Source organism: Petaurus breviceps, unplaced genomic scaffold (genome assembly GCF_028583685.1).
Source record: "Petaurus breviceps papuanus isolate PSGF00001 unplaced genomic scaffold, PetGlider_PUasm1.0 91041, whole genome shotgun sequence".
Lineage (NCBI taxonomy): Eukaryota > Metazoa > Chordata > Mammalia > Diprotodontia > Petauridae > Petaurus > Petaurus breviceps.
This window is the reverse complement of record NW_027187400.1, coordinates 33346468-33372155: the sequence shown is the minus strand read 5'-3', so window position 1 is coordinate 33372155 and position 25688 is coordinate 33346468. Positions and strand designations below refer to the sequence as shown.

The window sequence follows — 25688 nt, the reverse complement described above, 5'->3', positions numbered from 1 at the left end:
GGACATCAATTCTAACACCTTCATTTTACAGATAAAGAAACTGAGGCATAGAGTTAATTACTTGCCCAGGGTCACACAACCCATACATGTCTAACGCAGGACTGAAGCCAGGGCCCTACCTAATACACCAGCACAGCTAACAAGGGTCTGGGGCAGGATTCATCTCCTGACTCTGTATCTGGTGCATTTCCCACTTTCCGACATTACTTCTCAGTCACCCTTTGGTTCCTTAGTAAAAGAGCTTAATGCAAGAGCTATATAATAATAACAGCTCACATTTGTAAACACTTAGGGGTATACAAGGTGTGAGGAATATTGCATAAGTATTTTAAATCCCATTTTACAGATAAAGAAACTAAATGTCCAAGAGAGGAAGCCTTCCTCACAGTCACATAGTACCTGGTGAGTGAGTTAAATGGCAGACATTCGGGGCCTGGAATTCAGATCTCCTAATTTCAAAACTTACATTCTTCCCCTACTACAATGAAGTATCTGGACCTCATTTGTTGTTGAAGTTGTCTTGTCTGACTCTCCATGACCCCATTTGGGGTTTTCTTGGCAAAGATACTGGAGTGATTTGCCATTTCCTTCACCAGTTCATTTTACAGATAAGGAAACTGAGGCAAACAGGGTGCAGTGACTTGCCTAGGGTCACACAGCTACTAAAGTGTCTGAGGTCTAATTTGAACTCAAGATGAGGCTTCTAGATTCCAAGCCCAGGGCTTTACTCATGATGGTGCCACCTAGCTGCCCTATCTGTCCTTCCCTGATGAGTTCTATTTATAAGCCCCTCAAAGAAGCTCAAAATCTGAGTGCCCTGGGGCATGTCCTTTCCATGACTGAGTTCTTCTCAGGTCATCTGAAGTTGGAGCAGATGACTTCAGAGATCCCTTCTAGCTCCAGACCATATGAGGCACAGAGGCAGAGGGATATCAGTGACCTTGAAGGCATTCTTTAGGACAATCTTCTCATTGTGAGGCTGAGGAAAAGGAGTTTCCTAGAAGTGACCTGGCAGTGGAATTTGGACTTGTCCTCTGGCTTCCAAAACCTTACACTCTCTTCTGCTATCCCACAGGCCTCTGAGGGTATCAAATAACTGGGATGAAACAGAAGCAGAGGATTTTGGTGCTGGGGTGGGGGGGGGTGTCTTAGAGATGAGCTGGTTCAGCTCCTTCATTTACCCATGAGGGAACAGGTCCAGAGAAGGCTCTACCACCAACTAGCAGCAGAAATACTCTCAGGATGAAGGCTCCTGACTCCTTCAAAACACCATTGGGAACTCTCATTGGAGACTCACTGGTAGAGCTGAAAGGCCCCACAAAGACCAAGCTCGCACCACTCATTTTGTAAATGGAGAAACTGGCCCAGGCTGAGGGAGGGCTTGGTTCAAGGTCCCACTACTAACCACCAGGAGAGTAGGGCCAGACCCTGGGTTTCTGCAGCCTGGCAGAACTGAATTGGCCCGGAATTCAGTCTCAGGAGGATCTCTGCTCCAATCCCTGCTAGGTCACATACTACCCATGTAGTTCTGGCCAAGTCACTTCCCCTCTCTGGCCTTAATTTTCCTAATGTGTTAAATGAGAGGGTTGGCCTAGATCACAGATTTAGACCTGGAAAGGACTCTGAAATCCAACCTCCTTATCTGACAGATGAGGACACTGGAGGCCGAGGGAGCCGATGTGATCTGCCCAAGGTCACTGAAGGGTTCAGAGTCGGGGCCTCTCACTCCAAAGCCAGCACACTTTTCATTGGCTTGTCCTGAAGTCACTCAGGTCCCTTCTAGCTCTAAATTCTCTGAAGAGTGGCAAGAGCCCTGAACCAACCTTGAACTAGAATTTCTAGTAGCTTGGAGTCCTGGCCCAAAGGTACCTGGTGGCTCAGTGGATAGAGTGCCAGACCCGGAGTCAGGAAGTCCTGAGTTCAAATTCAGCCTCAGACACTTACTGGTCGTGTGACTCTGGGCAACTTATTTAATCTTTGGTTGCCTCAGTTTCCTGCACTGTAAAATGAGGATAGTAAGAGCACCGATCTCCTAGGGCTGTTGCCAGGATTAAATGAGATAATAACTGCAAAGTGCTCAGCATGGTGTCTGGCACATAGAGGCCACTTATTTAATAAATGCTTGTTCCAAATATAACCTATATGTGATTGCTTACCATCTCAGGAAAGGGGGAAAAAGGAGAGAGAGGGAAAGGGGGAGGGAGGGAGGAAGAGAGAGTATTTAGAATGCAAAACTTAAAAAAACTGTTTAAAGAATTTTTAAAAACATGTAATCATAGAGGAAATTTATCTATATATTTTTCAAAAAGATAATAAATATTTGTTTATTGGTTCCCTTCCCCCTTTCCTTGGCTCTGCCACTAAATTGTACAGTAATGTTATCTTGGCTCAGTCAACTCCTCAATGGGCCTGTTTTCCTATCTGTAAGATGAGGTGGTTGAAATCACACAGAGGACTTTAGGGGTCCAAATTCCCTGTCACCTTACAATAGTTCCTTTCCTCTCCCTGGGCCTCAGTTTTCCTATCTGCAAAAGGAGAAGTAGGAATCACTCCTGAGTCGATCTCGGTTGACGTTCCTGACCTACCACTAGCTTCCTAGTCTTTCCTTAAAAGTTTCTGTAAAAGAGGTTCCCTCCCCTTTACAGATCTTTTCCTCTGTAAAAGACTTAGGTAAAAGTAGATAATCTATAATTCAATATGACTTCCAGGCTAGGGCACTTATCTCTGTTACTTACACAGCTTTAACTATTGACTGCTGAACTGTGTATGTGTTGGGGGAGGTCAGGGAGGCAGAGGGGGGGGAATAGGGGGTCTCCAAAGCTTCCCTCACCTCCATTAATCCAAGGTTCTTGGGCATCCTCAGCCCAAACAGGCATGGGGTGGGGCCACCTCTACCTGACAATCTCTGGCCCTAAGCTGCTGCCAGGCCAAGGCCTTCTTCCTCCACACATTGTTCCCACTGCTTGACTACAGAGACATTCGGGGCTGGATGGGGTGGAGGGTGACAGGCAGAGGAGAGACCATCTCCAACTCAGGCCAGCTCTGGGCCTGGATGACTCCAGCCCAGGTCTCATTCCATCAGCCCACTTTACATGGGACAGCACCACCAGGTCCTCAGGGAGGAAGGGGTAGGTGGAGGGTTTGGGGGTGAGGATGGGGATCAGGCAAGCAGGCCCACCACGGGGTCAGAAATGGTCCTAACATTCCTTCCAGATGGACAAAGCCATGAAACCACGTAACTGCCCGGCTAGGGCTCATGCCACCAGCCCCCTGCACACTCATTAACTCTGGTCATGGCCCGGCCCGGGACTGAATAACGAGGGTCACTCCCCAGCGGAGGGGAGTGGGGGGGGGGGTTGGGCAGGCGGGACCCGGTTGGGGCTCCGATGGTCTTTAAGGCCTCTTCCAGGACAGCCTAGGATCCAGAATGCCTCCCAGACCAGGGCCCCAGCCTGCCCTTTCCCCTCCCCCCCACCCCACTTCATCGGGGAATGGAAAGGGATTGGGCCGGGTCAGGCAGGGCCGGAAAGGGCTCCACATGGTCATGACGGGGTCTCTATCAGCTCTGATGATCAATGACCCCCCTCTCCCCCTCCCCTAGCCAAGCTCCCAGAAGATAATGGGGGGAAGGGCGGGGCAGGGAGGGCTAGACTGGGGCTCCACATGGTCTCGGGGGTTCCCAGCAGCTCTGACAACCCATGACGCCCATCTCTCCCCTACCCCGGCTGGATCCCCACCGCTGGGGATGGGGGGAAGAAGGAGGAGGGGGCAGGCGGGGAGGGGCGGGGTCTCCTAGGGCCGGTCCCGGCGGCGTAAGGGAGAGAGGCTCGGCCGGGAGGGGGGGGGGGGCAGGGTAAGAGGGTCCTTTTAACGTCTCTCTCCCCAACCACCTACTCAGCAGCAGCAGCCGCGGCCGCCGCTCCCGTCCGCCGAGCGCAGGCGTAGGCCCCGCCGCCGCCTCCTTGGCCGCCCACGGCGGCCCGGCACCGGTACGTCGAAGCGGCAGCCGCCGCCACCTCCGCCCATCGCCTGGGCCAGCGCCGAGGCTCTCATGACAACCGAGCCGCGGCCTGGCGGGCGGGGGCCCCGGTGCGCACGCGCCTGCCCACGCTCCTCCCTTGCCTTCCTCCCCTCCCCGGCCTCTCCAGCCGTGCACCTGCGCAGAGGTGACGAAACTCTCCGGCGCCTTCTGGGGAGTGTAGTTTCCTTCCTTTCCTCTCGGCTCTCTGGGCCTACTCTGCAGCTGCGCAGAAGGTACCAAACCGCAGAGTCTTCTGGGTAATGTAGTTTCTCCCCGGAGGGAACGGTGACTTGCTTTTAGTTGTTTTGCTCGTAGTTGCAGGAGCCCCGATCCCCTTGGGTGGTCTGGCTGCTTACGGTAGCTGGGTTCGGACCGCTCGGACGAGCAGTCCTCCGCCTCGACCCCGAGAAAGGTGTTCCTGCAGAGGTCTGCAATGTCCAAGAGGCCCCGGACCTTCAAGCTGCGGGCGCTCCACAGCCAGGACAAATACGGGGTGGCGGGAAAGAACTGCCAGGAAGTGTTGCTGAAAGGATGTCAGAAATTTCAGGTCCTCCAGCTGCGCCCCCTTTTTCCGTCTCTTTCTCCTTACTCTCGCCCCCCTCCGGCCTCGAGAAGCTCGGGGGGCACCCCCTTCTTTGCCTCCGAGGCCGTTCTCGCTGCACCAGCCTCTGACCCCCGACGGGGCGGTCCTGGGCTTGGGGAGGAGGCGGGAGCTACTGCTCGCAGGCAGATGGGAGTCACAGCTGCCATTCCTGGGGCCGGGGGTTAGGGTGGGGGGAGGGAGGAGAGGGGAGGCGGCTCTTGGCCGGCGCATCCCGGGAGCCTCGGAGCTGTTTTGCACCCTGGATGATCACAGTCGGCCGGGCTCTGAGCAGCTCAGGCCCCCTGCAGACCTCCTTGAGGTTCGCCCCACATGCAGGCTCCCGAGAGGGGCAGATCTTGTGTCCGGTGGCAGGAGGCTGGGCATGCCCATCCCCGGGGCCGCAGATGATATACAACAGTCCCCTTCATTCCTGCCTGCTTAGACTGTAATACCCAGACTGGCTAGACCACTCGCTCGAGGCTGGGCTCTGGTGGAATCATTTAGCATTGCCTAAACAATTCCTTATAGCTAATTAGACCTGAGTTTAGATCTTGCCTCTGACGATGTGTGACCCCGAGCAAGGCACTTAAACTCTTTCCGTTTCCTCCTTTGTAAAATGGAGATAATAATTGCGCCTACCTCTCAGTGAGCAGTCCCGAGTATGTAAAGCCCTTGGGCACCCGGGATAAAATGCCAGGTAAATAAGTGCCAGTTATGCTGCTATTGTTCTCAGTTTCCTTGGGGGCCTTTGGGGTCCCCTCCAGCTTTAGACCTTTGAGTTTTAATACACTGATAGACAATAACAGCTAGCACTTATAAACGTCTAGTTTTGCAAAGTGCTTACCATATCCGGTTTGATCAAAGTCCTAGCCACTCATCTTAAGCGAAGAGGAAAAAGAAGCAGAGATACTTGAATGAAGTACCAAGAATAGAATTCGAATTAAGGCAGTTCTGACTTCACCAGCCCTCTCTTCCGTGCAACATCCACCTTGGGGGGTAGATGCAATTCATAATAGCTAAGAGTTATTTATAATGTAGTGTTCTAAGATTTGTAGAATGCTTCACATAGCTTGTTTAGTGCTCATAACAAACCTGTGTGTTAGGAGCGATTATTATTCATATTTTGCAGATGAGGAAACTGAGGCACAGAGCTATTAAATGACTTACCCAGATTCTCTTGGCTAGCAAATGCCTGAGGTAGGATTTGAACTTTGGCCTTCGGAACACCTTGTAGGCTAGCTTCAGCAGTACCTAGTGAGTGATTTATTTCCCTCCCTTGATTTTCGGGGCTGAGGCCCTGGACAGGTATAAAATGCTTTTTTATTTTTTCCGGAAGCATGATTTAGAGCTAGAAGGGTTTTTGGAGTTGGTCTAGTCTTGGTAGTATCATATTCAGATAGAAAGTGGGCCACTCAACTGTATATAAGGATCCACAAGGGCATTTTAACATTTGTTGTTCTTCAGTCATGTCTCAACTCTTTGACCTCATTTGGGGTTTTCTTAGTGGTTTGCCATTTCTTTCTCAAGCTCATTTTACAGGTGAGGAAACTGAGGCAAACTGATAAGTGACTTGTCCAGGGACACACAGTAAGTGTCTGATGCTGGATTTGAACTCAAGTTTTCCTGACTTCAGGCCCCATGCCCTATGCACTTCACCTCCTAGCTGCCCACATATTAGCATTGTCTGTGTTCTATTGCATTTTAATTTACTTTGTTAAATGATTTTCAATTACATTTTAATCTGGTTCAGGTTGTACTTTCCCACTTTAGGTCTCTCATGTTTGACACCTCTGATCTAGTCCAATCCTCTTTTATTTTAAGGAGGAGGGTAGGTAGTTCAATTCAATAAACATTTTTTAAGTGCTTATGCTAGGCCCTGGAGTCTCAAAGACCCATATGAAACAGCCCCTACCCTCTGGGAGCTTATGTTGTCTTGGAGGAGGGGATCAACATAGACACACAGATAAGAAAACACAAATTATATGCAAACTGAAGACAAAGTATTTTAAGGGCCACTCACAATTGGGGACTTGAGCTCAGCCTTGAAGGGAGTTGGGAATTCCAAGAGACAGATCAGAGCAGGAGAACATTCATTCCAGGCACGTGCATGTTACTCTGTTCTTTGGGTATGGGTGGGGTGTGTGTGTGTGTGTGTGTGTGTGTGTGCGCTCGCGTGCATGTGCTCTCGTGCGTGCGCGGGTGCTCGAGGAGCTCGACTTTCCTCACAAGAAGAGGCTGGACTACATGACCTCTGAGGTCCCTTCCAGTTCTATAGCCATGGATCCTAAGTCATCAAACCTCCTTGTGCTTCACTTCCCTCATCAGTAAAATGAAGGGGTGCATTAAATGACCTCTGAAATTGCCATGCCAGCTCTAGCTCTGGGAGCCTATAATCTACCTAGGCTACTATGTGGTATGAAATTCTAGAGGTAGCTATGTGACCTTGAGCAAGTCACTCAGCGCAGTTACCTTATCTGTGAAATGGGAATGTCAAACCTGACTGAATTGCCTCCCTCCGAGTATTTTCTTTTGTTTTAAAAACATTTTACTTTCCTTTGCTCATTTCTATGTGATTATTGCAGATAGAAACTTCAATTCCCACCCCACTTCCCCTTTGCTTTTGGGTAGGATTGCATGCTAGGGATCTAAGTAAATAAAACTACTTTTGTTTTTCTCACACTTCTCCCTTCTTGCCTAATCAACAGCTTCCTATTTCTGGCTGCCGCCTTTGTTTGTACGAAGATGGCACCGAGCTCACCGAAGGCTACTTCCAGAGCCTCCCTGACAACACCGAACTCATGCTTCTGACCCCTGGGCAGGCCTGGCAGGGCTGTAAGTAGTAGTCTGTACAGATTCTTGGGTATCAATGAAATAGATAAGACTTGGGATGGTCATGCAGTGAGGATTCCCAGGTTTCAGTCAAATGTGGGAGGAAGTCACTTTCAGGTAAGACAAGGTTATGTGTTAGTTACTCTTAGTAACCTTGTATCAGAACTGGTTCTACCTATAATCAGGGGGCCCAAGAACTGTATTTGCCATGCCCATTACTTAAAAAATCTTTTCAAAGAGGAGATGGACTAGACACTTTGTTACCCTCAAGTTGCATTCCATGTTGGAATTCAGATATAATGCTAATCTTTATTCAGCACTTCCTTATATCTGTGCCTTTATGAACCTTATGGGTCCAAAGAACAGTGTTTGGCACATAGTAAGCAGGTAATAAATGCCATCTTCTTTCCTTCCTTTCTTCCTATCCTTTCCTTGAACTAGGAGCTCTGGAATTTGGCTAGAATATTCCTGGGTGTTTTCATTTCAGGAGGTGATCAGTGGATTCTTTCATTTTCTGTTTTACCCTCTGGTTCTAGAATATCAGGGCAATTTTCCTTGATAATTTCTTGAAAGATGATATCTGGGCTCTTTTTTTGATCTTGGCTTGCAGGAAGACCAATAATTTTTAAATTATCTCTTCTGAATCTATTTTTCAGGCCAGTTGTTTTTCTGGTGAGATGTTTCACATAGTATTCTATTTTTTTGTCATTCTTTTGGTTTTGTTTTAATGTTTGTTGATGTTTTGTAGAGTCATTAGCTTCCACTTGCTCAATTGTAACTTTTTTTTTTGGAGAGGGGAAGGCAGGGCAATTGGGGTTAAGTGACTTGTCCAAGGTCCCAAGGTTAGTAAGTATTAAGTGTCTTAGGCTGGATTTGAACTCAGGTCCTCTTGAGTCCAGGGCTGTTGCTGTATTCACTGTGCCACTTAGCCGCCCTCAATTCTAATTTTTAAGGAATTATTTTCTTCAGTGAGCTTTTGTATCTCATCTTCCGTTTGGCCAAGTCTACTTTTTAAGGATTTCTTTTCTTCAGTGAATTTTTTGTGTCTCATTTTCCATTTGGCCAATTCTACTCTTTCTTCCTTTCTTCCTTCCTTCCTTCCTTCCTTCGTCTCTCTCTCTCTCTCTCTCCCCCTCCCTCCCCCTTCCTTCCTTCTTTCCTTTCTAGTCTTTCCATCTTGTCTTTCCATCTATCTATCTATCTGAAAAACAAAATATATCAAAAGAAGGGATTATCTGTCTATCCATGGGCAGCTATTTGGTGTAGTGGATAGAGTGCTGACTTTGGAGTCAGGAAGACCTGAATTCACATCTGGCCTTAGACGCTTACTAGCTGTGTGTCCCTGGGCAAGTCACTTTACCTTGTTTGCCTCAGTTTCCTCATCTGTCAAATGAGCTAGAGAAGGAAATAGCAAACTACTCCAGTAGCTGGGTCAAGAAAACCCGAACTGGGGTCTCAAAGAGTTGGACATGACTAAACAAAATCTATCTTTCTACTCATCCATCCATCCATCTTTCTTTCTTTTTTTTTTTTAAGCAATTGGGGTTAAGTAACTTGCTCAAGGTTACATGGCCAGGTGTTTCTGGTTGGGTGCTAAGTGTCTGAGCCCAGATTCAATCCCAGGTCATCCTGATTCTGGGGACATTGCTCTTACTCACTGTGTTACCTGGCTGCTCCCATCCATATTCCTATAGTTGACTAAAGTAGTCATCCTTTGGTGTGATAACTAAAGTAGTAGATTCAGAATAGGGCTCCTCCTCCTCCACAACTTAATACCTTACTAGTTCAGTTTCACAGATGACACAGAACAAAATAAAACAAAAAAAAATTTTAAAGTAACATTTACTTAATTGGTATTTCTGCTAAATCCCATGATAGGATTTTTAAAAACATGGAATCAGTAGGATATTTCCCTGCAGTGTTTTTACTATTTGCAGTGATCACTTTTTTGTCTCCAAGGAAGTCATAAAACATGCAATACATAAATTTTGCAAATGAATTTTTTAAAATTTAAAGGAACCATCAGCTGGCTCCTGGATCTCTAATAGGCTGTTTGACAATGATTAGAATATATAAATTTTACAAAATAAATATTAAACAGTTATTTTGGCAAAGCAGCAAGTTTTATTATCTATCGATCTGTCTGTCTGTCTGTCTGTCTATCTGTCTCTCTACCTATCTACCTATATCTATCTATCTATCTGTCTATCTATCTATCTATCTAGTCAGGGATCAAAGAGCAACCGCCAGTAATCATAATCCCACAGCAGAGACACTTGGTATAGAGATAAAATGCCGAACCTGGACGGAGAAGAGACTTGCTTTTGAGTCTTATTTCCAGCATCTTCAGTGTGATCCTAGGTAAGATACTTCCTCTTTTAAGGCATGGTTCCTCACATATAAAAGAGGGATAACAACACTTGCTCTTGCTCTTTGGCTGTTCAGTCATTTTGGTTGTGTCTGACTCTTTGTGACCTCCTTTTTTGTGTTTTCTTGGTGTAGCAGCAAGCACCCCAAGCGTCCTCAGGGTTTGCAGCTACCACAGGTTCTTGGATCTGCTTTGTTAAAGGAAAGCAACTCAAAATGGGTTAACAAGCTTACTTTAATCAGTCAGACATATATCGTTTACCTTGTTCAGGGGAAAAAGGTCAGCACCCCAAACTTCAAAATATACAGACAGAATTATCAAGACATTAACAGATCAAGTAGACAGCTTTCCAAACTGTCCAACCATTACATCCATACCCAGTCAACATCTGGGTTTCCACATCTGGGTTTTTCAAAGCCGGGGGACTCTCAACAACGGCTTCCCAGAATTCAGATCAAATCACAGAACACTTCTCAAAGTGAGTCCCAAAACAAAGCTCCCCATCAGGGCTTATATAGCCTTCTCCTGGCTCAGAGAATGTAACAACCTTATTGACTCACTGGCCAATCAAGAAGTATCTACTGAAAAACAAGCCTCCCACCCCAGGCTTCAGGTGCACATTAGCCTAGGGGCAGGGAAGATCTTTAAGTTTGCATTTCCATTACATTCGGCCCCAAGATCTTTCATGCCCATAGCATAGTCAATTTACTTTTGAATTAGCTCTGAACATTTCTTAGATCACATTTTCAAAGTACAGAACTAAAGTTACCAAAGTGGCCACTGGCCCTTAAACAAACACAAAGTACATTCTTAGGTTACATTTTCAAGGTACAGAACTAAAGTTACCAAAGTGGCCACTGGGCCTTAAACAAACACAAAGTACACAGCATTATCACTTCAATTCAGAACAAGAGTTCAAATAAAGTTCTGGGGGGAGGGGAGTGTCCTTCCCCTCACACAGCTCCAGCCCCAGCTTCCAAGCACAGAGAGGGGGCTGGGCAACAAAACCAACAAGGTGGGGTCCCTGGGGATCCAAGGCACTTCATCCCACCCACCATAGTCACAAGTCCATCCTCCCCCTGGGTCCCAAACTGTGGGATGCAGCCAGGAAACACATTCAGTGCCCCTGCTTTGCTGCTCAGTTCTTATCTTTTCCTGTGGCTGAATTCCGAACTCCTGGGCTCCTTCTCCTCCCGCAGGCGGCAGCCGCTCCTGGCTTCTGCCCAGGTCCCGATGCAGGCAGCTCACCATTCCTGCTCTCAGCTCAGCGAAGTCTGCAGGAAGGCCACTCTTCTCTCCTGGTCCATGGCTCCACAGAGTCACAGCTACCACAACTGGGAAACAAACGATTATCCCAGCCCCCATACTTTCCTTTTACTCTGCAGATCCTGCTCACAGCGCCATTTTGTAGCAGCAAGCACCCCAGTGTCCCCAGGGTGCCTGCTCACACAGGTTCTTGGATCTGCTTTGTTAAAGGAAAGCAACTCAAAATGGGTTAACAAGCTTACTTTAATCAGTCAGACATATATCGTTTACCTTGTTCAGGGGAAAAAGGTCAGCACCCCAAACTTCAAAATATACAGACAGAATTATCAAGACATTAACAGATCAAGTAGACAGATTTCCAAACTGTCCAACCATTACATCCATACCCAGTCAACATCTGGGTTTCCACATTCTGGGTTTTTCAAAGCCGGGGGACTCTCAACAACGGCTTCCCAGAATTCAGATCAAATCACAGAACACTTCTCAAAGTGAGTCCCAAAACAAAGCTCCCCATCAGGGCTTATATAGCCTTCTCCTGGCTCAGAGAATGTAACAACCTTATTGACTCACTGGCCAATCAAGAAGTATCTACTGAAAAACAAGCCTCCCACCCCAGGCTTCAGGTGCACATTAGCCTAGGGGCAGGGAAGATCTTTAAGTTTGCATTTCCATTACACTTGGCAAAAATACTAAGTAGAGTGGTTTCTCCTTTCCTTCTCTCTCTCTCTCTTTTTACAGTGAGGAAACAGGCAAACAGGGTTAAGTGACTTGTCCAGGATTACATAGCTAGTAAGTGTCTAAAGCCAAATTTGAACTCATGAAGACATGAATCTTTCTGATTCCAAGTCCAGTGGGTTGTAAATGAAATAACAGATATGTGTTCTGTAAATCCTAAACCCCTATATAATCAAGGTGGGTGGGTATAATGGAGAGAGTGAAAGATTCATCATCTGAGGACCTGGGTTCAAATCCTAGCCTTTCTACTTTCTATGGCTTGGGAAAATCACTTCACCTCTAGGTCTGTTTCTTCATTCATAAAATGAGGCAGTTGAACTAAATGGCCTTTCAGGTCTAAATTTCTGGCTCTATGAATTGCTAGCTATTATCTCCATTCAAGGATCAATAAGTTTTTTCTGCCTCCCATCTGATCTCTGTTAATGAGTACTTTCCTTTAAAAGAAAATGTGATTTTTCTTCTCTTGAATTTCGGTTGTGTGGACCTTTGCATAAAGGAGAATTATGTTTAATGAGAATTATGTTTACTAATGTATCCTAAAAATAATTGGGTCATAGAGCTGGAGCTTTGGGTAGAAGGGACTTTGGGGGTCATCTCATCCAACCCTCTCAGACTGAGAGAGGTTGACAGGTTACGCAGTGACAGAACCCAGGATTTCATCCCAGTGGAAAGGACCTGAATTCAAATCCTGATTCTCATTCTCACTACTTGTATGACCCATTCTCTAGGCCTCAGTTTGTCGTTCCATGAAATAAAATAGTTGAACTCAGTAACTGGAGGTCTTTTATGGCTCTAAGTCAATGATATTGAATCTTCTGAATTCAAACCCGGCACTGGGTACTCCGGACCACAGTCTCCATCAGGAGAAGAGCTGTCTCCTCCATGGGGCATGGGGGCACTTCTTTACTAGAAGAGGAGGAGGAGGAGGAGAGAGAAGGAGAGGGGACAGGTCAAGAAAGGAGCTCTAAAATACCTTATGGGTGTCTGCATCTCAAGGGAGGCATCGTTTGTTTAGTGTCCTAGGGCTGGCCAGCTTGAGGGGCAGGATGTGAGCCCCGCTTCTGGGCTTCTGCTGCCTCTTCTAGAGCAGGCTGCCAGACAATGGAATGACTGTGATGTCATACCGGGAGGGCGGCCAAGCTCTGGGACACTGGTCCGGCCCCCTCCGTCCTTGACATGGGTAAATGCTGTCAGGGGCTGCAGAGACATCTATCTCTGGTAGGCCCCTTTGTTTCCTTCTAGGCTGTTGTTCTTCTTTGGCAGAATTGTTGTTACCCTTAAGAGTTATTAAGTGCTAAACTTAAAAAAAATAGTTCAACAAGAGAGCTGTGAAAGAGATGGTGTGGGTATTAAGACTCTCAAGGGAAGGCAAAATGACTTGGGTTGATTTGTGCTGAGCGAGAGAGGGCCAAACGGAGACAATGGATCCATTTAGGTGGGCTAGAATGAATGATGCTTTTATTGAATAATAATTATAACTAGCCTTTGCATAGCACCTACTATGTGCCAGACTTGTGCTAAATGCTTATCCTGGGAAGTCAGTGCTGTTATAATCCCCATTTTATAGCTAGAGAAACTGAGGCAAACAGAGGTTACATGATTTGCTCAAGGTCACACAGCTAGATTTGAACTCGAGCTTTCCTGACTCAAGACCCAGCACTCTATGCACTATAGGGCTACCTAATTGCTTTGAAAGACCACAGGTCCTTTCTCAAAGCACATTTCTTGTCTCATTTAACCCTCACAAGGACCCTGTGAGGTATAAAGGGCAGCTGTGAGAGATAAAGAAGCCTTGAGGGCAGAGATTGTCTCATTTTTGTTCCTCTGTCCCTAGCCCCTGGCATGGTGCTCCTGGTACGTAATAGACATGTAATTAAATACTCATTTGATGTAACAGTGTATTCAAGGTTACACAGATTCAGAGTCAGGACCAGGGTCAGGGGCTTTACATCCAGAAAGCACCTTCAAGACCATCTAGTCTAGGGTTGGAAACCTTTGGCAGCCTGCGGAAACCTCTAGACTCCTTTTCAGAATAATTTTCTTCAATGCATAAAGTAAAATACATCAGATACAAAGGAAACCAATTACATTGAAATACTGCTATCAAAATATTGAAAATGGAATATTCAAGGACCCCAGGCTAAGAACTACTGATATAGTCTGGCCCCAACCTTAGAGACCATCTAGTTATTTTAAAGAGGAGAAAACTAGGACTAAGAGAAATAATTTTTCATATATATGTACACATATACATACACATGTATGTGTGTGTGTGTATATATATATATATATATATACACACATACACACACACTCACATATACATGTAGATGGAGCAGTGGATTGAGGGCCTGACCTGGAGTAGTTAGGAGGGCTCTTCTTCCTGAATTCAGATCCAGCCTTAGATACTTACTGGCTGTGTGACCCTGAACAAGTCACTTAACCCTATTTGCCTCAGTTTCCTCATGTCAATTGAGCTGGAGAAGGAAAAGGCAAATCACTCAAGGATCTTTGCCAAGAAAATTGCAAATGGGGTCATGAAGAATTGGACATGACTGAAACAAGTGAACTACAACAAAATATATCAAAAGAAGGGATTATATACTCGTCAAAAATATATAACCTCCTTGAGGGAAAGGACTTTTTCCTTTTCTTTGTATGTCCAGCACGATGCATTATAGTGAAGTCTTATTTTGACACTTGTTGAATTGAATTGCCAAGGATGTAGAACCTGAAGGGACTTTTAGATCCTGTCTCGTCCAAGCCCCTCATTTTATAGGTAAATTAGTAACAGAGTATGAGAATTTGCTGTCCTATCTTCTGGTGTGAGCTATCTCTCAAGAACCCCTTGTCTTGACTCTCAGTCCAGAGCTCTTTGCATATGACCGTGGCCCTGGAGATGATCTCCCATCTCCACTGATGAAAACAGATTTAACCTGGAGTTATACAATTAGAAGCTCTCTGAGGCCAGAGACTGCTGCTGCTTTTTCTGTATGCTCTCATACTTAGCACAGCACACATCACTGTCACTTACATACTTGTTAACTTCCTGACCATCTGGTTCGGTGCCTGTGATAGTAATGGCAATTAAAGATTCCCCTGTATTGGCTTGGTTTTCAAATTGATTGTGTTAAAACCCAGAGCTTGTTAATCACACCTGTGGGTTGGACTTGTTGATGTGAAAAGAAAGTCCTGAACTGGGAGGAGCTGGTGACATAGATTTGGAGAGACAAGAGAGAGGCAAAAGAACTTTTTGGAAGCAGCACCCACGTGGAGGCAGAGAGAGAGACTGAGAAGGATTGCTGGGAGCCACTTTGAATCGCCCTGGACTTTTGAGACCTGCCCCCTGAGCTGCCAAGGACTGAGGAGACATGGCTGTTTTGCTGGTACTTTGTCTGTCTGTTTTGATGTTGTTTTGCCAGATTTGTCCACTGGTGAAAGACAGTCCTCCTGTTGAAGAAGTCCTGGAACCTGGCGTTTGGTTAAGAAGCCCTGAGACTGTCCTGCAGCCAGAGAGTGAATACTATCCACTGGCGAAGGACAGTGCTGTTGTTGCAGGGATCTGGGAACCTTTCTGTTGGTTCAGAAGCCCTGAAGAAGGATTTTCTTGTTGTATGTTTACAGAAATCCTGGGAGAGGGTTTTGCTAATGTTTTCAGGGGTTCTAGGACTGTTCTACAGACAGAGGATGAATTAATGAAGGGACTGGCAATGTATCTTGTGGCCTTGCTAAGCCTCGTCTCCCCAGGAACTAAGATTGCTGAGAACTTGCCTCGTGTCAAGATGAAGAAAAGACCTCCATTTGGGTATTAAGTGCTGTGCTTAAACTTGATGTAACTCTGGGGTAGATTCAATTGTGATCCAGGGGTGGGGAACTTTTGACCTTTTTGTGTTCTATGGTTGAACAAGTGAATGTACTTTACTTATGTTTGGAAACTAATCTCCATTTGAGAAGAGGGGCTTTGTGGTGCACTTAATTAAGGTATAGCCTAGGGGTGGAGTAGTATTTAGAACAGGGACTTTGTAATTGATTGAATGATTGGAAGGTCCTGGGGTGGGGTAGTACTTGGAGATTATTTAATCACACTTAGTAAATGCTGTATTTGGAATGATGTCATGTTTTGATCTTCTCTGTTCTTGGTTTGTCACTGAATAAAATGGAGAGCGCCTATGCTGGTATTCTGAACCTTGGGAAGTTGCCTTTCCTTGGTGTTACAGTACAGTGCCTGGAGCTGAGTAGTCGCTTACCAAAATGCCCGTTGAATTGTATTAAAACAGGAGAGATTTCGATGACAGGAGTTGGGAGGTTGGGATATCTCACTTGGTGTGGCCTCTCTTCTGCAGAGCTCTAAAAGCGGGACAGAACCCTTGGTATTGTATCGGTGAAGTCAGTCATGCCCAGAAAGAGGGCATATGGGACTCCTGCGGTCCCTTCCAATTTCGTCTATAAAATGGGGATGATAACAGCACCTGCCTCCTGGGGTTATTGTGAAGATGAGTGCGGTAGCATCTGTCAAGTGCTTTGCTAAATGCTTTGTTCTTTTTCAGCTGTGTCCCACTCTTTGTGCCTCCATCTGGGGTTTTCTTGGCAAAGATTTGCCATTTCCTTCTCCAGCTCATTTGACAGCTGAGGAAATTGAGGCAAATAGGATTAAGTGACTTGCCTAGGGTCACACAGCTAATAAAGTGTCCAAGCCCAGATTTGAACTCAGATCTTTCTGAGTCCTGACCTGGTACTCTATCCACTGTGTCTCCGAGCTGCCCTATGTAAATGCTAGCTAGTTATTATTCTGTGATTTCATCCACAAATGTCTTCAGAGCCATGGACCCAGCATGTGCCCCTGCCTGCTGGGAATTTGTGTTGCATAGTCTTATATAATGCATGCCTTTTTTATTTCTAGTGTTCTAGGGGTTTGGGGGTTTTTTTTTTTTTTGGTTCTAATTCTATTTTAAATTTTACTGATGTCTTTTGTTTTTACCTCAGGCATTTCTTGATATGCCTTCCTTCTATTTTGAATCATCACTTTTAACGTTCCTCTTCCAAAATAAAGGCCAAATAACAACAGTTTTTAACAACGGAAATAGTTGAACCAAACCATCATGGTGCAGTAGAAGAAGCCTTGGTTCAGAAGTCAGAGAACTTGAGTTCAAATCTTACCTTTGGTCCTTACTACTTTTGTGACCTTGGATAAGTCTCTTAAATTCATTGGGCCTTAATTTCTTCACCTGTCAAAGGGGGTTGGACCAAATGGTCACCAAAGGCCTTTTTGGCTCTATTTCTGTGACTCCATGACCCACCAGTAGCATGACCACATCTGAGAGCACACCCATATCCTTTCCCTTACCTCTTTACTGAAAGGAGGATGGCATGATTCATCACTTATTCTCTGGCCCTAAGATTGATCTTAGAGTCTGTGATTGCCTTTTGGTATGATTTTTATTTGTTGTTATTTTATCATTCTTCTCTTTCTCTTTTCTTCACCCTGCATCAGTTCACTCATCTCTGCTCGGCATTTGTTTAGAGGGTTCAAAGTCAAATTAACAGGCTGTTGGCTTCATCTAGATGAGGAGGCACCTTGAAGACAAGATTTGTTTCCTTCCACCTATATGCAGTAAGATCCTGAAAGCCAAGACTGGCCTCTGCTCATTCTCAGGACAAAACCCACTTCCCCATGAAATAGTGGCTAGAATGGAAGGGAGAACGAATCATTTGCATTAAATGGGACTAATAACTCCTACCTCTCAGTAGTTGGGGAGTCTTAATTATTTGTAAAACAAACACTTGAAAAACTTTGGGATGGAGGATGTAAGAAAGTACAGCATCTCATGAAAGCAGCAATAAAAGCTAATGGTTCCTGTCATGTACCAGAGTTAGCTTTTTCCATATTGTGCCTTTCAAAGCAGCTCAGTTGGGTGGATGAGAAACTGTAGTTAATTTCAGGATAAGAATATAATGAAGAAAATTACTTTCCTCTCCCCTAAATGTGAGCTAAGTTACTATGGGAATCAGGAGTTCTGAAATGACAGCTCTGATGTCTTGAAAATCCTGAAAGCCTTTTAGGATTCCACGGTGGCCTTCATGGTGAAGTCTAGAATGAGTGACCTTATAAAGTGCTTCTTGCATGCTGTTTGTTTTTCCTTCTTGGTGGCAGATATCAGTGACATCCATCGCTTTCTCACCATATTCTACCAGCCGCAGGCGGACGTCATTCAGGCAGCTCAGAAACTGCTCTCTGATGAGCGGGCTCCCTTGAGGCAGAAGCTTCTTGCCGACTTTCTTCACAACATTAATGAAAACATCCAGGCAGAAACCCGAGAGGAGGATGGGCCGTGGTTTGAAGGCATGTTCTGGGTTATTGCTTCCTCCAAGGGTCGGTTTATTAACTATCTTGTGATATGGGAGTGGAAGGTGCTCCCCCGAGCCAGGATGTTGAGTCCTGTCTTGATTATCCAAGCAAACTGGACCAAAAAGAGACTGGTATGTAATTTGTGGTTCAAGGAAAAGGTTGCTGGATTTGGAGTTAGGGGCCTGGTTTCAGATTTTGGTTCTCCCACTTACTAGCTATGTAACCTTGGGCAAATCAGTTTATCTCTCTCAGTTTTCCCCATCTGTAAAAGGAGGGGGTTGTCCTTGGTGCCCTTTCAGATCAGATCCAACGAACATACTTCTCTGGGGCTTGTTTGGGCTGCCCTCCTTCTGTACTGGACTGAGAACTATGGACAGGATGTTCACAGTAACTGAGCTTGTTGGGTTACTTGGGGGGGGACCTTATGGAAGTCCTACTTTTCACCTTGGTTGTTTTTCACATATAAAGCGTGAAGTTAAGAGGCAGTGTGGTACAGTGGCAGGAATTATTGATCTGGAATCAGAAGGTTCAAATCTCCTGATGGCTACTGTCTACCTGGGTGACCTTGGACAAATCATTTAACTTTTTTGAGGCTTGCTTGTGTGAAGCTTGTAAGGGGGTGGGACTATTTAGCCTTTAAAGTTCCTTCCATCTTCAAACTTGTGGTCCTGTGATTAAAATATATGATGGGATCTCAGATTCCATGCATCATCAACAGGGGAAACTTCCTTCCTAATGCAGATTGCCATGCTTGTTTATTTCTCAGATTACTCCTGGGGTGTCAATTAAAGGGGTGATCAGATCATTGATTTAAAGCTGAAAGGGACCTTTGAGATACTTTAATCCAACACTCTTCATTTTAAATATGAGCGAACAGAGATTCAGGGACATTAAGTGACTTGGCCACAGTCACACAGCTAGTAGATATAAGGGGAAGAATTTGAACCAAGGTGTTCCTAACTCCAAGCTCAGTATTCCTTCCACTGTGCTCTGCTGCTTGTCTAAGTGTGTAGGTATCACCTGAATGATGTTCTTACTAGGAGAATGAATGTATAGACCTGAATATGTGGACTTGCAGGTGGAGGACCTAATCCTCTTGCTTCCCAAGAGCCCAAAGTTTAGTGGATGGTGCTGTCTTTGTGTGTGCTAATGAGCCAAAGACTTATTATGATGTGCTTTTAAGAACTGCATTCTCTGCTACTAAGCTAATGATAAGGGTTTCTGTATCATTGTGGGACTCACTTTTCAGTCAGAGAACCTGGGTTCAAATCTTGTTTCTGTTACCACCTGGTGTCTAATAATAATATAATATGTGTGTTTGTGTGTATATATATATATATATATATATATACACACATATATATAATATATGTATATATTATATACACACTCATATATATGTGTATACATATATGTATGTGTATAGATAGATAGATAAAATATGTATCTTACTATGTGTCAAGTACCAAGCTAAGCACCCTACACAAAGTACCCCAATTTTCCTCATTTTACAGAGAGGGAAACTGAGACTGAGTCTAAGTGACTTGCCCAGGGTCACATAGCTAGAAAGTGTCTGAGGCCACATTTACACTCAGGTCTTCCTGACTTCAGGCCTGGTGTTCTCTGTACTGTTTCACCTAGCTCCCTTGGGGCCTCAGTTTCCTCACCTGAAAAAATAAAGGGGTTGAACTACATGGACTCTAAAGTCCTTTCTAGCTCCAAATTTATGATCATATAATCTTATTTCTCAAAATTCAGGCAGTTTGTCAGGATGGGGTCTTAGAAGTCTTGGCTAAGCAAAACCCACAGGGATAATAAACATTTTGGTTAAGAGAACAGGGCCATGCAGTCTGAATCTGCAATAGGATGCTGTTAGGCATTCTTGTCCTTTGCCGTTGGGAAAGATCTTTCTGTTACATTGCTGTGTTCCATGTTGGTATCCTCTCTTTCTTTCCAGGTTTGGAGTCTCGGTTTAGGAGTAAGTCTAGCTATTTGAGATACAGCTGTGAGAGCCGTATACGGAGTTATCTGAAAGAGGTGAGCGTCCGTTCAAAGCCGGGTTTGTTGGCTGGCCAGATCCCTACTGTGTTGTGAGATGAACCCTATGGGATGGATCCCAATCCAGGAGGCTCCTGTGGGATTGCTTCCCATGGTGCTGGGCCCTGCTTTGGCCAGGTGCTCAGCTGACTCTTCTGCAGCTTTGAAGATGTTGAGGAAGAACACTTGTCCTCCATTATTTCAGAATCTCAGTATGTTATAGTGGTAGGGATGCTGTCTCTGGAGCTGGAAGACCAGGGTTCAAATCTTGCCTCCTGGACCTTGGGTAAATGGCTTAACATCCCTGGGCCTCAGTTTCCTCATCTCTAAAATTAGTGAGTTGTATTAGATTCTATCTTGAAGTTTTGCCATCTATGATCTTATGGATCAGTGGAGGGAGTGCTGGACGGGAAGCCTTAGTTCCTCATGTGCAATATAAGAGATTTAGACCTCTAAGTTTCCATTGAATTCTAAAGCTATAAATGGTGAGTGTTTAGAACTTAACTGTAAATAAAAAACTGTAAAAATGACTCATAGGCTCATGAACTTGGGCCTAAAAGTGTCACAGAGATCTAGTACTTTTACAGATAAGGAAACTGAGGCCCAGCAGATGAAATGACTTGCTCAAAGCGACACAGATGACTCTGCCAGTTCAGTGGCAGGGCTGCGATTTGAACCTAGAAGATTTCTGTAGAATCTTTTAGTTATAGAGATCTTCTATTTTTCTGTTATTTTTGAGCCAGCTTAGGTGGTTTAGTGGGTAGAAAGTTGGACCTGGACTCAAGAAGACCTGAGTTCAGCCTCTGCCTCTGATGCTTAACAGTTGTATGTGACAAGTCATTTAACCTCTCTGTGCCTCAGTTTCCTTATCTGTAAAATGGGATTAATAGCAAGCACCTGACTCTTAAGGTTGTTGTGAGGATAAACTGAGTGCTTTATAAATAGTAAAATCCTATATAAATGCTAACTATTATTATTTATTATTATTCTTCTTGAGATTTTTTTTTTTTGAGGGGGAGGAGGAGGGTACTCAGGGTTAAGTGATTTGTCCAGGGTCACAAAGCTAGTAAGTATCTGAGACCAGATTTAAACTCAGGTCCTCCTGACTTGAGGCCTAGTGCCCTATCCACTGAGCCACCTAGCTGCCCTTCCTGAGGTATGATCATTTAGCTAGGTGGCTCAGTGAATAGAGCACCAGCTCTGGAGTCAGGAGGACCTGAGTTCAAATCCGGTCTCAGACACTTAACACAAAAGTAGCCATGTGACCTTGGGCAAGTCACTTAACCCCAACTGCCCTACCTTCCCTCCTCCAAAAAGCAAAAAAAAAAAAAAAAAAAAAACAACCTCCAAAACTATACCTAAAAAAAATTATGATCATAAAATCATGGATTTAAAGCTAGAAGAGACCTGGGAGGTCATTTAGTCCAACCTCTCATTTTACAGATGAGGATTAGAAAGTTCCAGTGACTTGTACCACTTAACTCATAGCTAAGGTCACATGTGCTCTAGAATGTCCTTCAGACTCTAAAAAAGGTGAGGGCAAAATAGAGGGTGCATTTTCATGGAGTTGTAAAGGAAGGATTCCTTCTGCTCAGGCCTTGTTAAGTGTCTGAACAGATTTTGCATTGTTTTCACTGGGGGAAGAATGTTACCTTTTCAGACCTGCAAAATGACAGCTGGTGCTATTGTTTCCAGGGGGCCGGAATCTCCATTTTCTCTTCCCGTATCTTCCTACCCATTCTGCCCTGGCTGACCATAACATCTGTGGTGCTCTATAGCATTGAAGAATCCACTTCTTGGGACAGAACAAGGGCATAGGACAGCTGCAGGCTTGTCACCCATTTCCTCTGGGTCAAGCCCAATCAAAGCCATCTCCCAGTGAAAACAAGAACTCTCAAAAGGCTCTCAGGTTGATGATATGTACGTGCCCTGTTTGCACTTGGCCTAATAGGAAGGTAGTATGATACTCCCATGGAGACAGGGCCTGTCAATAACCCTGGATAGATGTTCCAGTAAATAAAGAAGCCTGGGCTCTATTCTCATTTTTATTTTTGAAAGCGTAGGCTTGTCGTCTTGTCTCTTGCATCTGTCCCCTTCTCGCTTACACCACAAACATCCCAAGTCATCACTGCCTCTGGCCTAGACCCTTGGAAGACCCTCTACATGGATCTCTGCATCCAGTCTCTCCCTTCTCCAATTCAACCTCCAAACTACTCCCAAAGAATGGATCTGACCATGTCACCCACTGTTCAACAAGCTACAGGTGCTCCCTTCTGCCTCCAATAGAAATCTTCTGCTTGGCATTTAAAGCTCCTCTGACCCTTGCCTTTCTTTCTAGGCTGATTCTCTCTCTTCCTCCTACACTTAGTGCTACTGCCAAATTGGCCTGTTACTTTTTCCTATAAATGACATTTAGGGCAGCTAGGTGGCACCATAGTGCATAGAGTGCTGGGCCTGGAGTAAGGAAGACTCATCTTCTTGAGTTCAAATCCAGCCTCAGACACTAGTTGTGTGACCCTGAACAAATCATTTAACCCTGTTTGCCTCAGTTTCTTCATCTGTAAAATGATCTGGAGAAGGAAATGGCAAGCCACTCTAGCATCTTTACCAAGAAAACCCCAGATGGGGCCATGAAGAGTCAGACATGACTGAAACAACTGTACAATAAAAGCCATTACATTTCTAACCTTCCTACTCAGATTACACTCCTGCCTCACCTATACCTCTTGTACCCCCTAGTCCTGTCCAGGCCCAGTTTATATGCCACCTCCTTTGAGAAGCCTTTCCTGATTATCTCTCTACCTTCCTTGGTTAATGTCCTGTGCCAATTTGCTGTGAATTTGTTTTGTATCTATTTACCTAACTGGTGACTGTATTGTATCCTTGAAACATCAACCTGGCATTTGAAAAAAAAAAATTGGGTTGGATCTGTCATTTCATTGATGCCAGAAATTCCCAGTGAGGAAATTCCTTATACCAATACATCTTCTATGTAGCTTTATATGCTTAGAGAATTGCTTGGACCAGCTTGATCAGGGTCACATAGCCACTGTGTCATAGGCAGGACTTGAAACAAGCTTTTCTAATGATGAAGCTAGCTCTTTTATTCCTATACCCCAGGCACCTCTTATCCCATGGCTAATTTGTTTATTGATTAGTTGAAAGCCTCGACACTTTAGCAGGTCCACCTGAAAAAACGTGTTCCATCTGTCAGATAGAAGCAAAGGATCTGTGTCATGTCTTGTATGATAAATCCTTTGGTCTTCTCTCTTCTTATAGGTGAATGCTCATGCCTCCACCCTCGATCCCCAGCCTCGAGAAGAGTATCTGAAAATCATCAGCCAAATGTGTGAGAAACTGAAATCGGTGCACTACAATGGCAGCTACTTTGATAGGAGAGACAAAGGGAGAAAGCGTCTTTGTACAGCAGAAGGCTGGTTCTCTTGTCAGGTGAGTGGTGGGGCTTTCACTCAAGAGTGAGCAGCTGTTGCTAATGGGACCAGACCTCAGGATCTCAGTCTGCTCTTATCCTGAAGGGTCTCTAAGTCTTGATCCAGGGTTGTAGGGAACCAGATTGGGAAGTATATGGAAGCCCTTAGCGTTTTAGTTAGAAAGTTTTTGGATCCTCCACTTTTCCACTTAGAATCCCAGAATCTCAGAGATAGAAGGGATCTCAGAGGCCATCTAGTCCAATCTGCACCTGTGAGATCCTCTGCTACAACACCCCCAACAAGTGGTCATCCAAACATCTGTGGGGCCTGAACTGCTGAGTTTCCTAAAGAAAGGGACAATTGGTGTTAAATAGAGGTCTGATTGTTAGGAACTTTAAATGTCAGACAGAGGAGTTTGCATGGAAGGGGAATAAAAGGGAGAGCTTGCCGTGACTTTGGTTCTTTAAGAAGTAAGAAAGGGAGATTAACCACAACTGCATGGCATTGCCAGTATAGACCCAATCCAGTGTCCTGTAACAGAATGCTTAATGGACCTGGAGAGGAAGTATCCAGGATGATAGATGTTGAGGTAGGAGGGACCTTAGAGGTTATCCAATCCAACTCTCTCATTTTAGAGATGACACTGAAGCGCAGAACTCGGTTCCTCTGATTCCAATTCAGTTTTCTTTCTCCCCTTCTATGGCATGCTACAGGGATCTGTCCTTGGTCCTGATGAAGTGGAGCATCTAGGAGGGATATTGACGAAGTGGAGCATCTAGGAAGGATATTGATGGAGTGGAGCTTGAGGAGGCTAGTGAGGACTCTAGAAATCATGTCATAGAAGGAGTTTTGGGTTAAGTGGGAGAAGGCTGCTTTTTTTCTCAGTATAAGATAAACTCCCTAATAATTAAAGCTGTACAAAAATGGTAGGTAGTGACCAATCAAACTTGAAATGGAGACTAGATGACCAATAAAGCAATTGAAAACATTTTACTGAGACCCTCTTATAAGCCAGACTCTGGGTAGGGCATCCATCAACACAAAGGCAAAAGAAACAGTTCCTACCTTTAAGAAACTTAGTAACCAATAGGGTAAACAAAGTGAAGGTGTAGATGAGATAGATACAAGATAACTTTTGGTGGGGATCCAGTAAGGCAGGGGGAAGGGGAACTAGGAACAACATCATGTACAAGGGAACATTTGAGGTGAACCTTGGGAATGAGGGATTCTAACACACAGAGGATAGTATACAGTGAATTTCAGGCACTGAAAACAGCCAATGCAAAGGCCTGGAAATGGGAAATGGAGTGTCTCCTTCGAGTAAGAAGAACTTTTATTAGAGAGGTGATAAAAGGGATTCTTACTCCATTATAGATAGGACTAGCTGGGCATGGAGGTCCTTTGTGACTCTGAGGTTCTATAAGAAAGCTGCTTCTTTGCATTTTGGTTACTGCATGATAATAGGAATCATTTATGTTGTTCTGGGGGCAGCTAGGTGGCGCCATAGTGCACAGAACACTGAGCTTGGAATTAGGAAGACTCATTTTCCTAAACTCCAATCTGGCCCTAGACAGTTCATAGCTGTGTGACCCTGGGCAAGTCACTTCACCCTGTTTGCCTCAGTTTCCTTATCTGTAAACGAGCTGAAGGAGGAGATTGCAAACTATTTCAGTATCTTTGCCTAGAAAACCCCAAATAGGGGTTTTTCAGTCAGGAAATGACTGAAATGTAGTTCCAGGGTTCAGTTCTGGGCTTGGATTTTGAGTGTCAGTGAAATCCCAACTAGATGGTGGGATCAGAAACAATCTACGTACTAGAAATGTACTAGCATTCTTTTCCATGTGGATCAAAGTTTATTTTAATTATCTTAAAAATGATTATACATATTATATATTATTATATGTCTTCTGCTTATTATTATATACATATATATTATGTTGTTAAATTGTTTCAGTCATATCCAACACCATTTGGGGTTTTCTTGGCAGAGATACCGAAGTGGTTTGTCCATTTCCTTCTCTAGCTCATTTTACATATGAGGAAACTGAGGTAAACAGGATTAAATGACTTAC

At 44.7% G+C, this 25688-nt stretch overlaps 2 protein-coding genes across 4 annotated transcripts in view; one reads left to right on the top strand and one right to left on the bottom strand.

Annotated features, from left to right (window-relative positions):
* CEP104 (centrosomal protein 104) overlaps window positions 1-4295 on the bottom strand; it is a 44769-nt gene extending 40474 nt beyond the window's left edge. The window contains exon 1 of one of the 2 annotated variants that reach the window (XM_069079267.1): window positions 4157-4295. The gene's annotated coding sequence lies outside the window, so the exon portion shown is untranslated. Of the gene's footprint in view, window positions 1-3894; window positions 4059-4156 lie in introns of those variants that run through there. The other variant, XM_069079266.1, reaches the window with a different exon arrangement.
* Window positions 4296-4430: 135 nt separating this feature from the next.
* Window positions 4431-25688, top strand: part of DFFB (DNA fragmentation factor subunit beta) — a 35320-nt gene continuing 14062 nt past the window's right edge. The window contains exons 1-5 of one of the 2 annotated variants that reach the window (XM_069079269.1): window positions 4431-4568; window positions 7310-7436; window positions 17954-18142; window positions 20106-20185; window positions 23465-23635. In XM_069079269.1, coding sequence (XP_068935370.1) covers window positions 4455-4568; window positions 7310-7436; window positions 17954-18142; window positions 20106-20185; window positions 23465-23635 — 681 coding nt within the window. In that variant the 5' untranslated portion in view covers window positions 4431-4454. The remainder of the gene's footprint in view (window positions 4569-7309; window positions 7437-17953; window positions 18143-20105; window positions 20186-23464; window positions 23636-25688) is intronic. The other variant, XM_069079270.1, reaches the window with a different exon arrangement.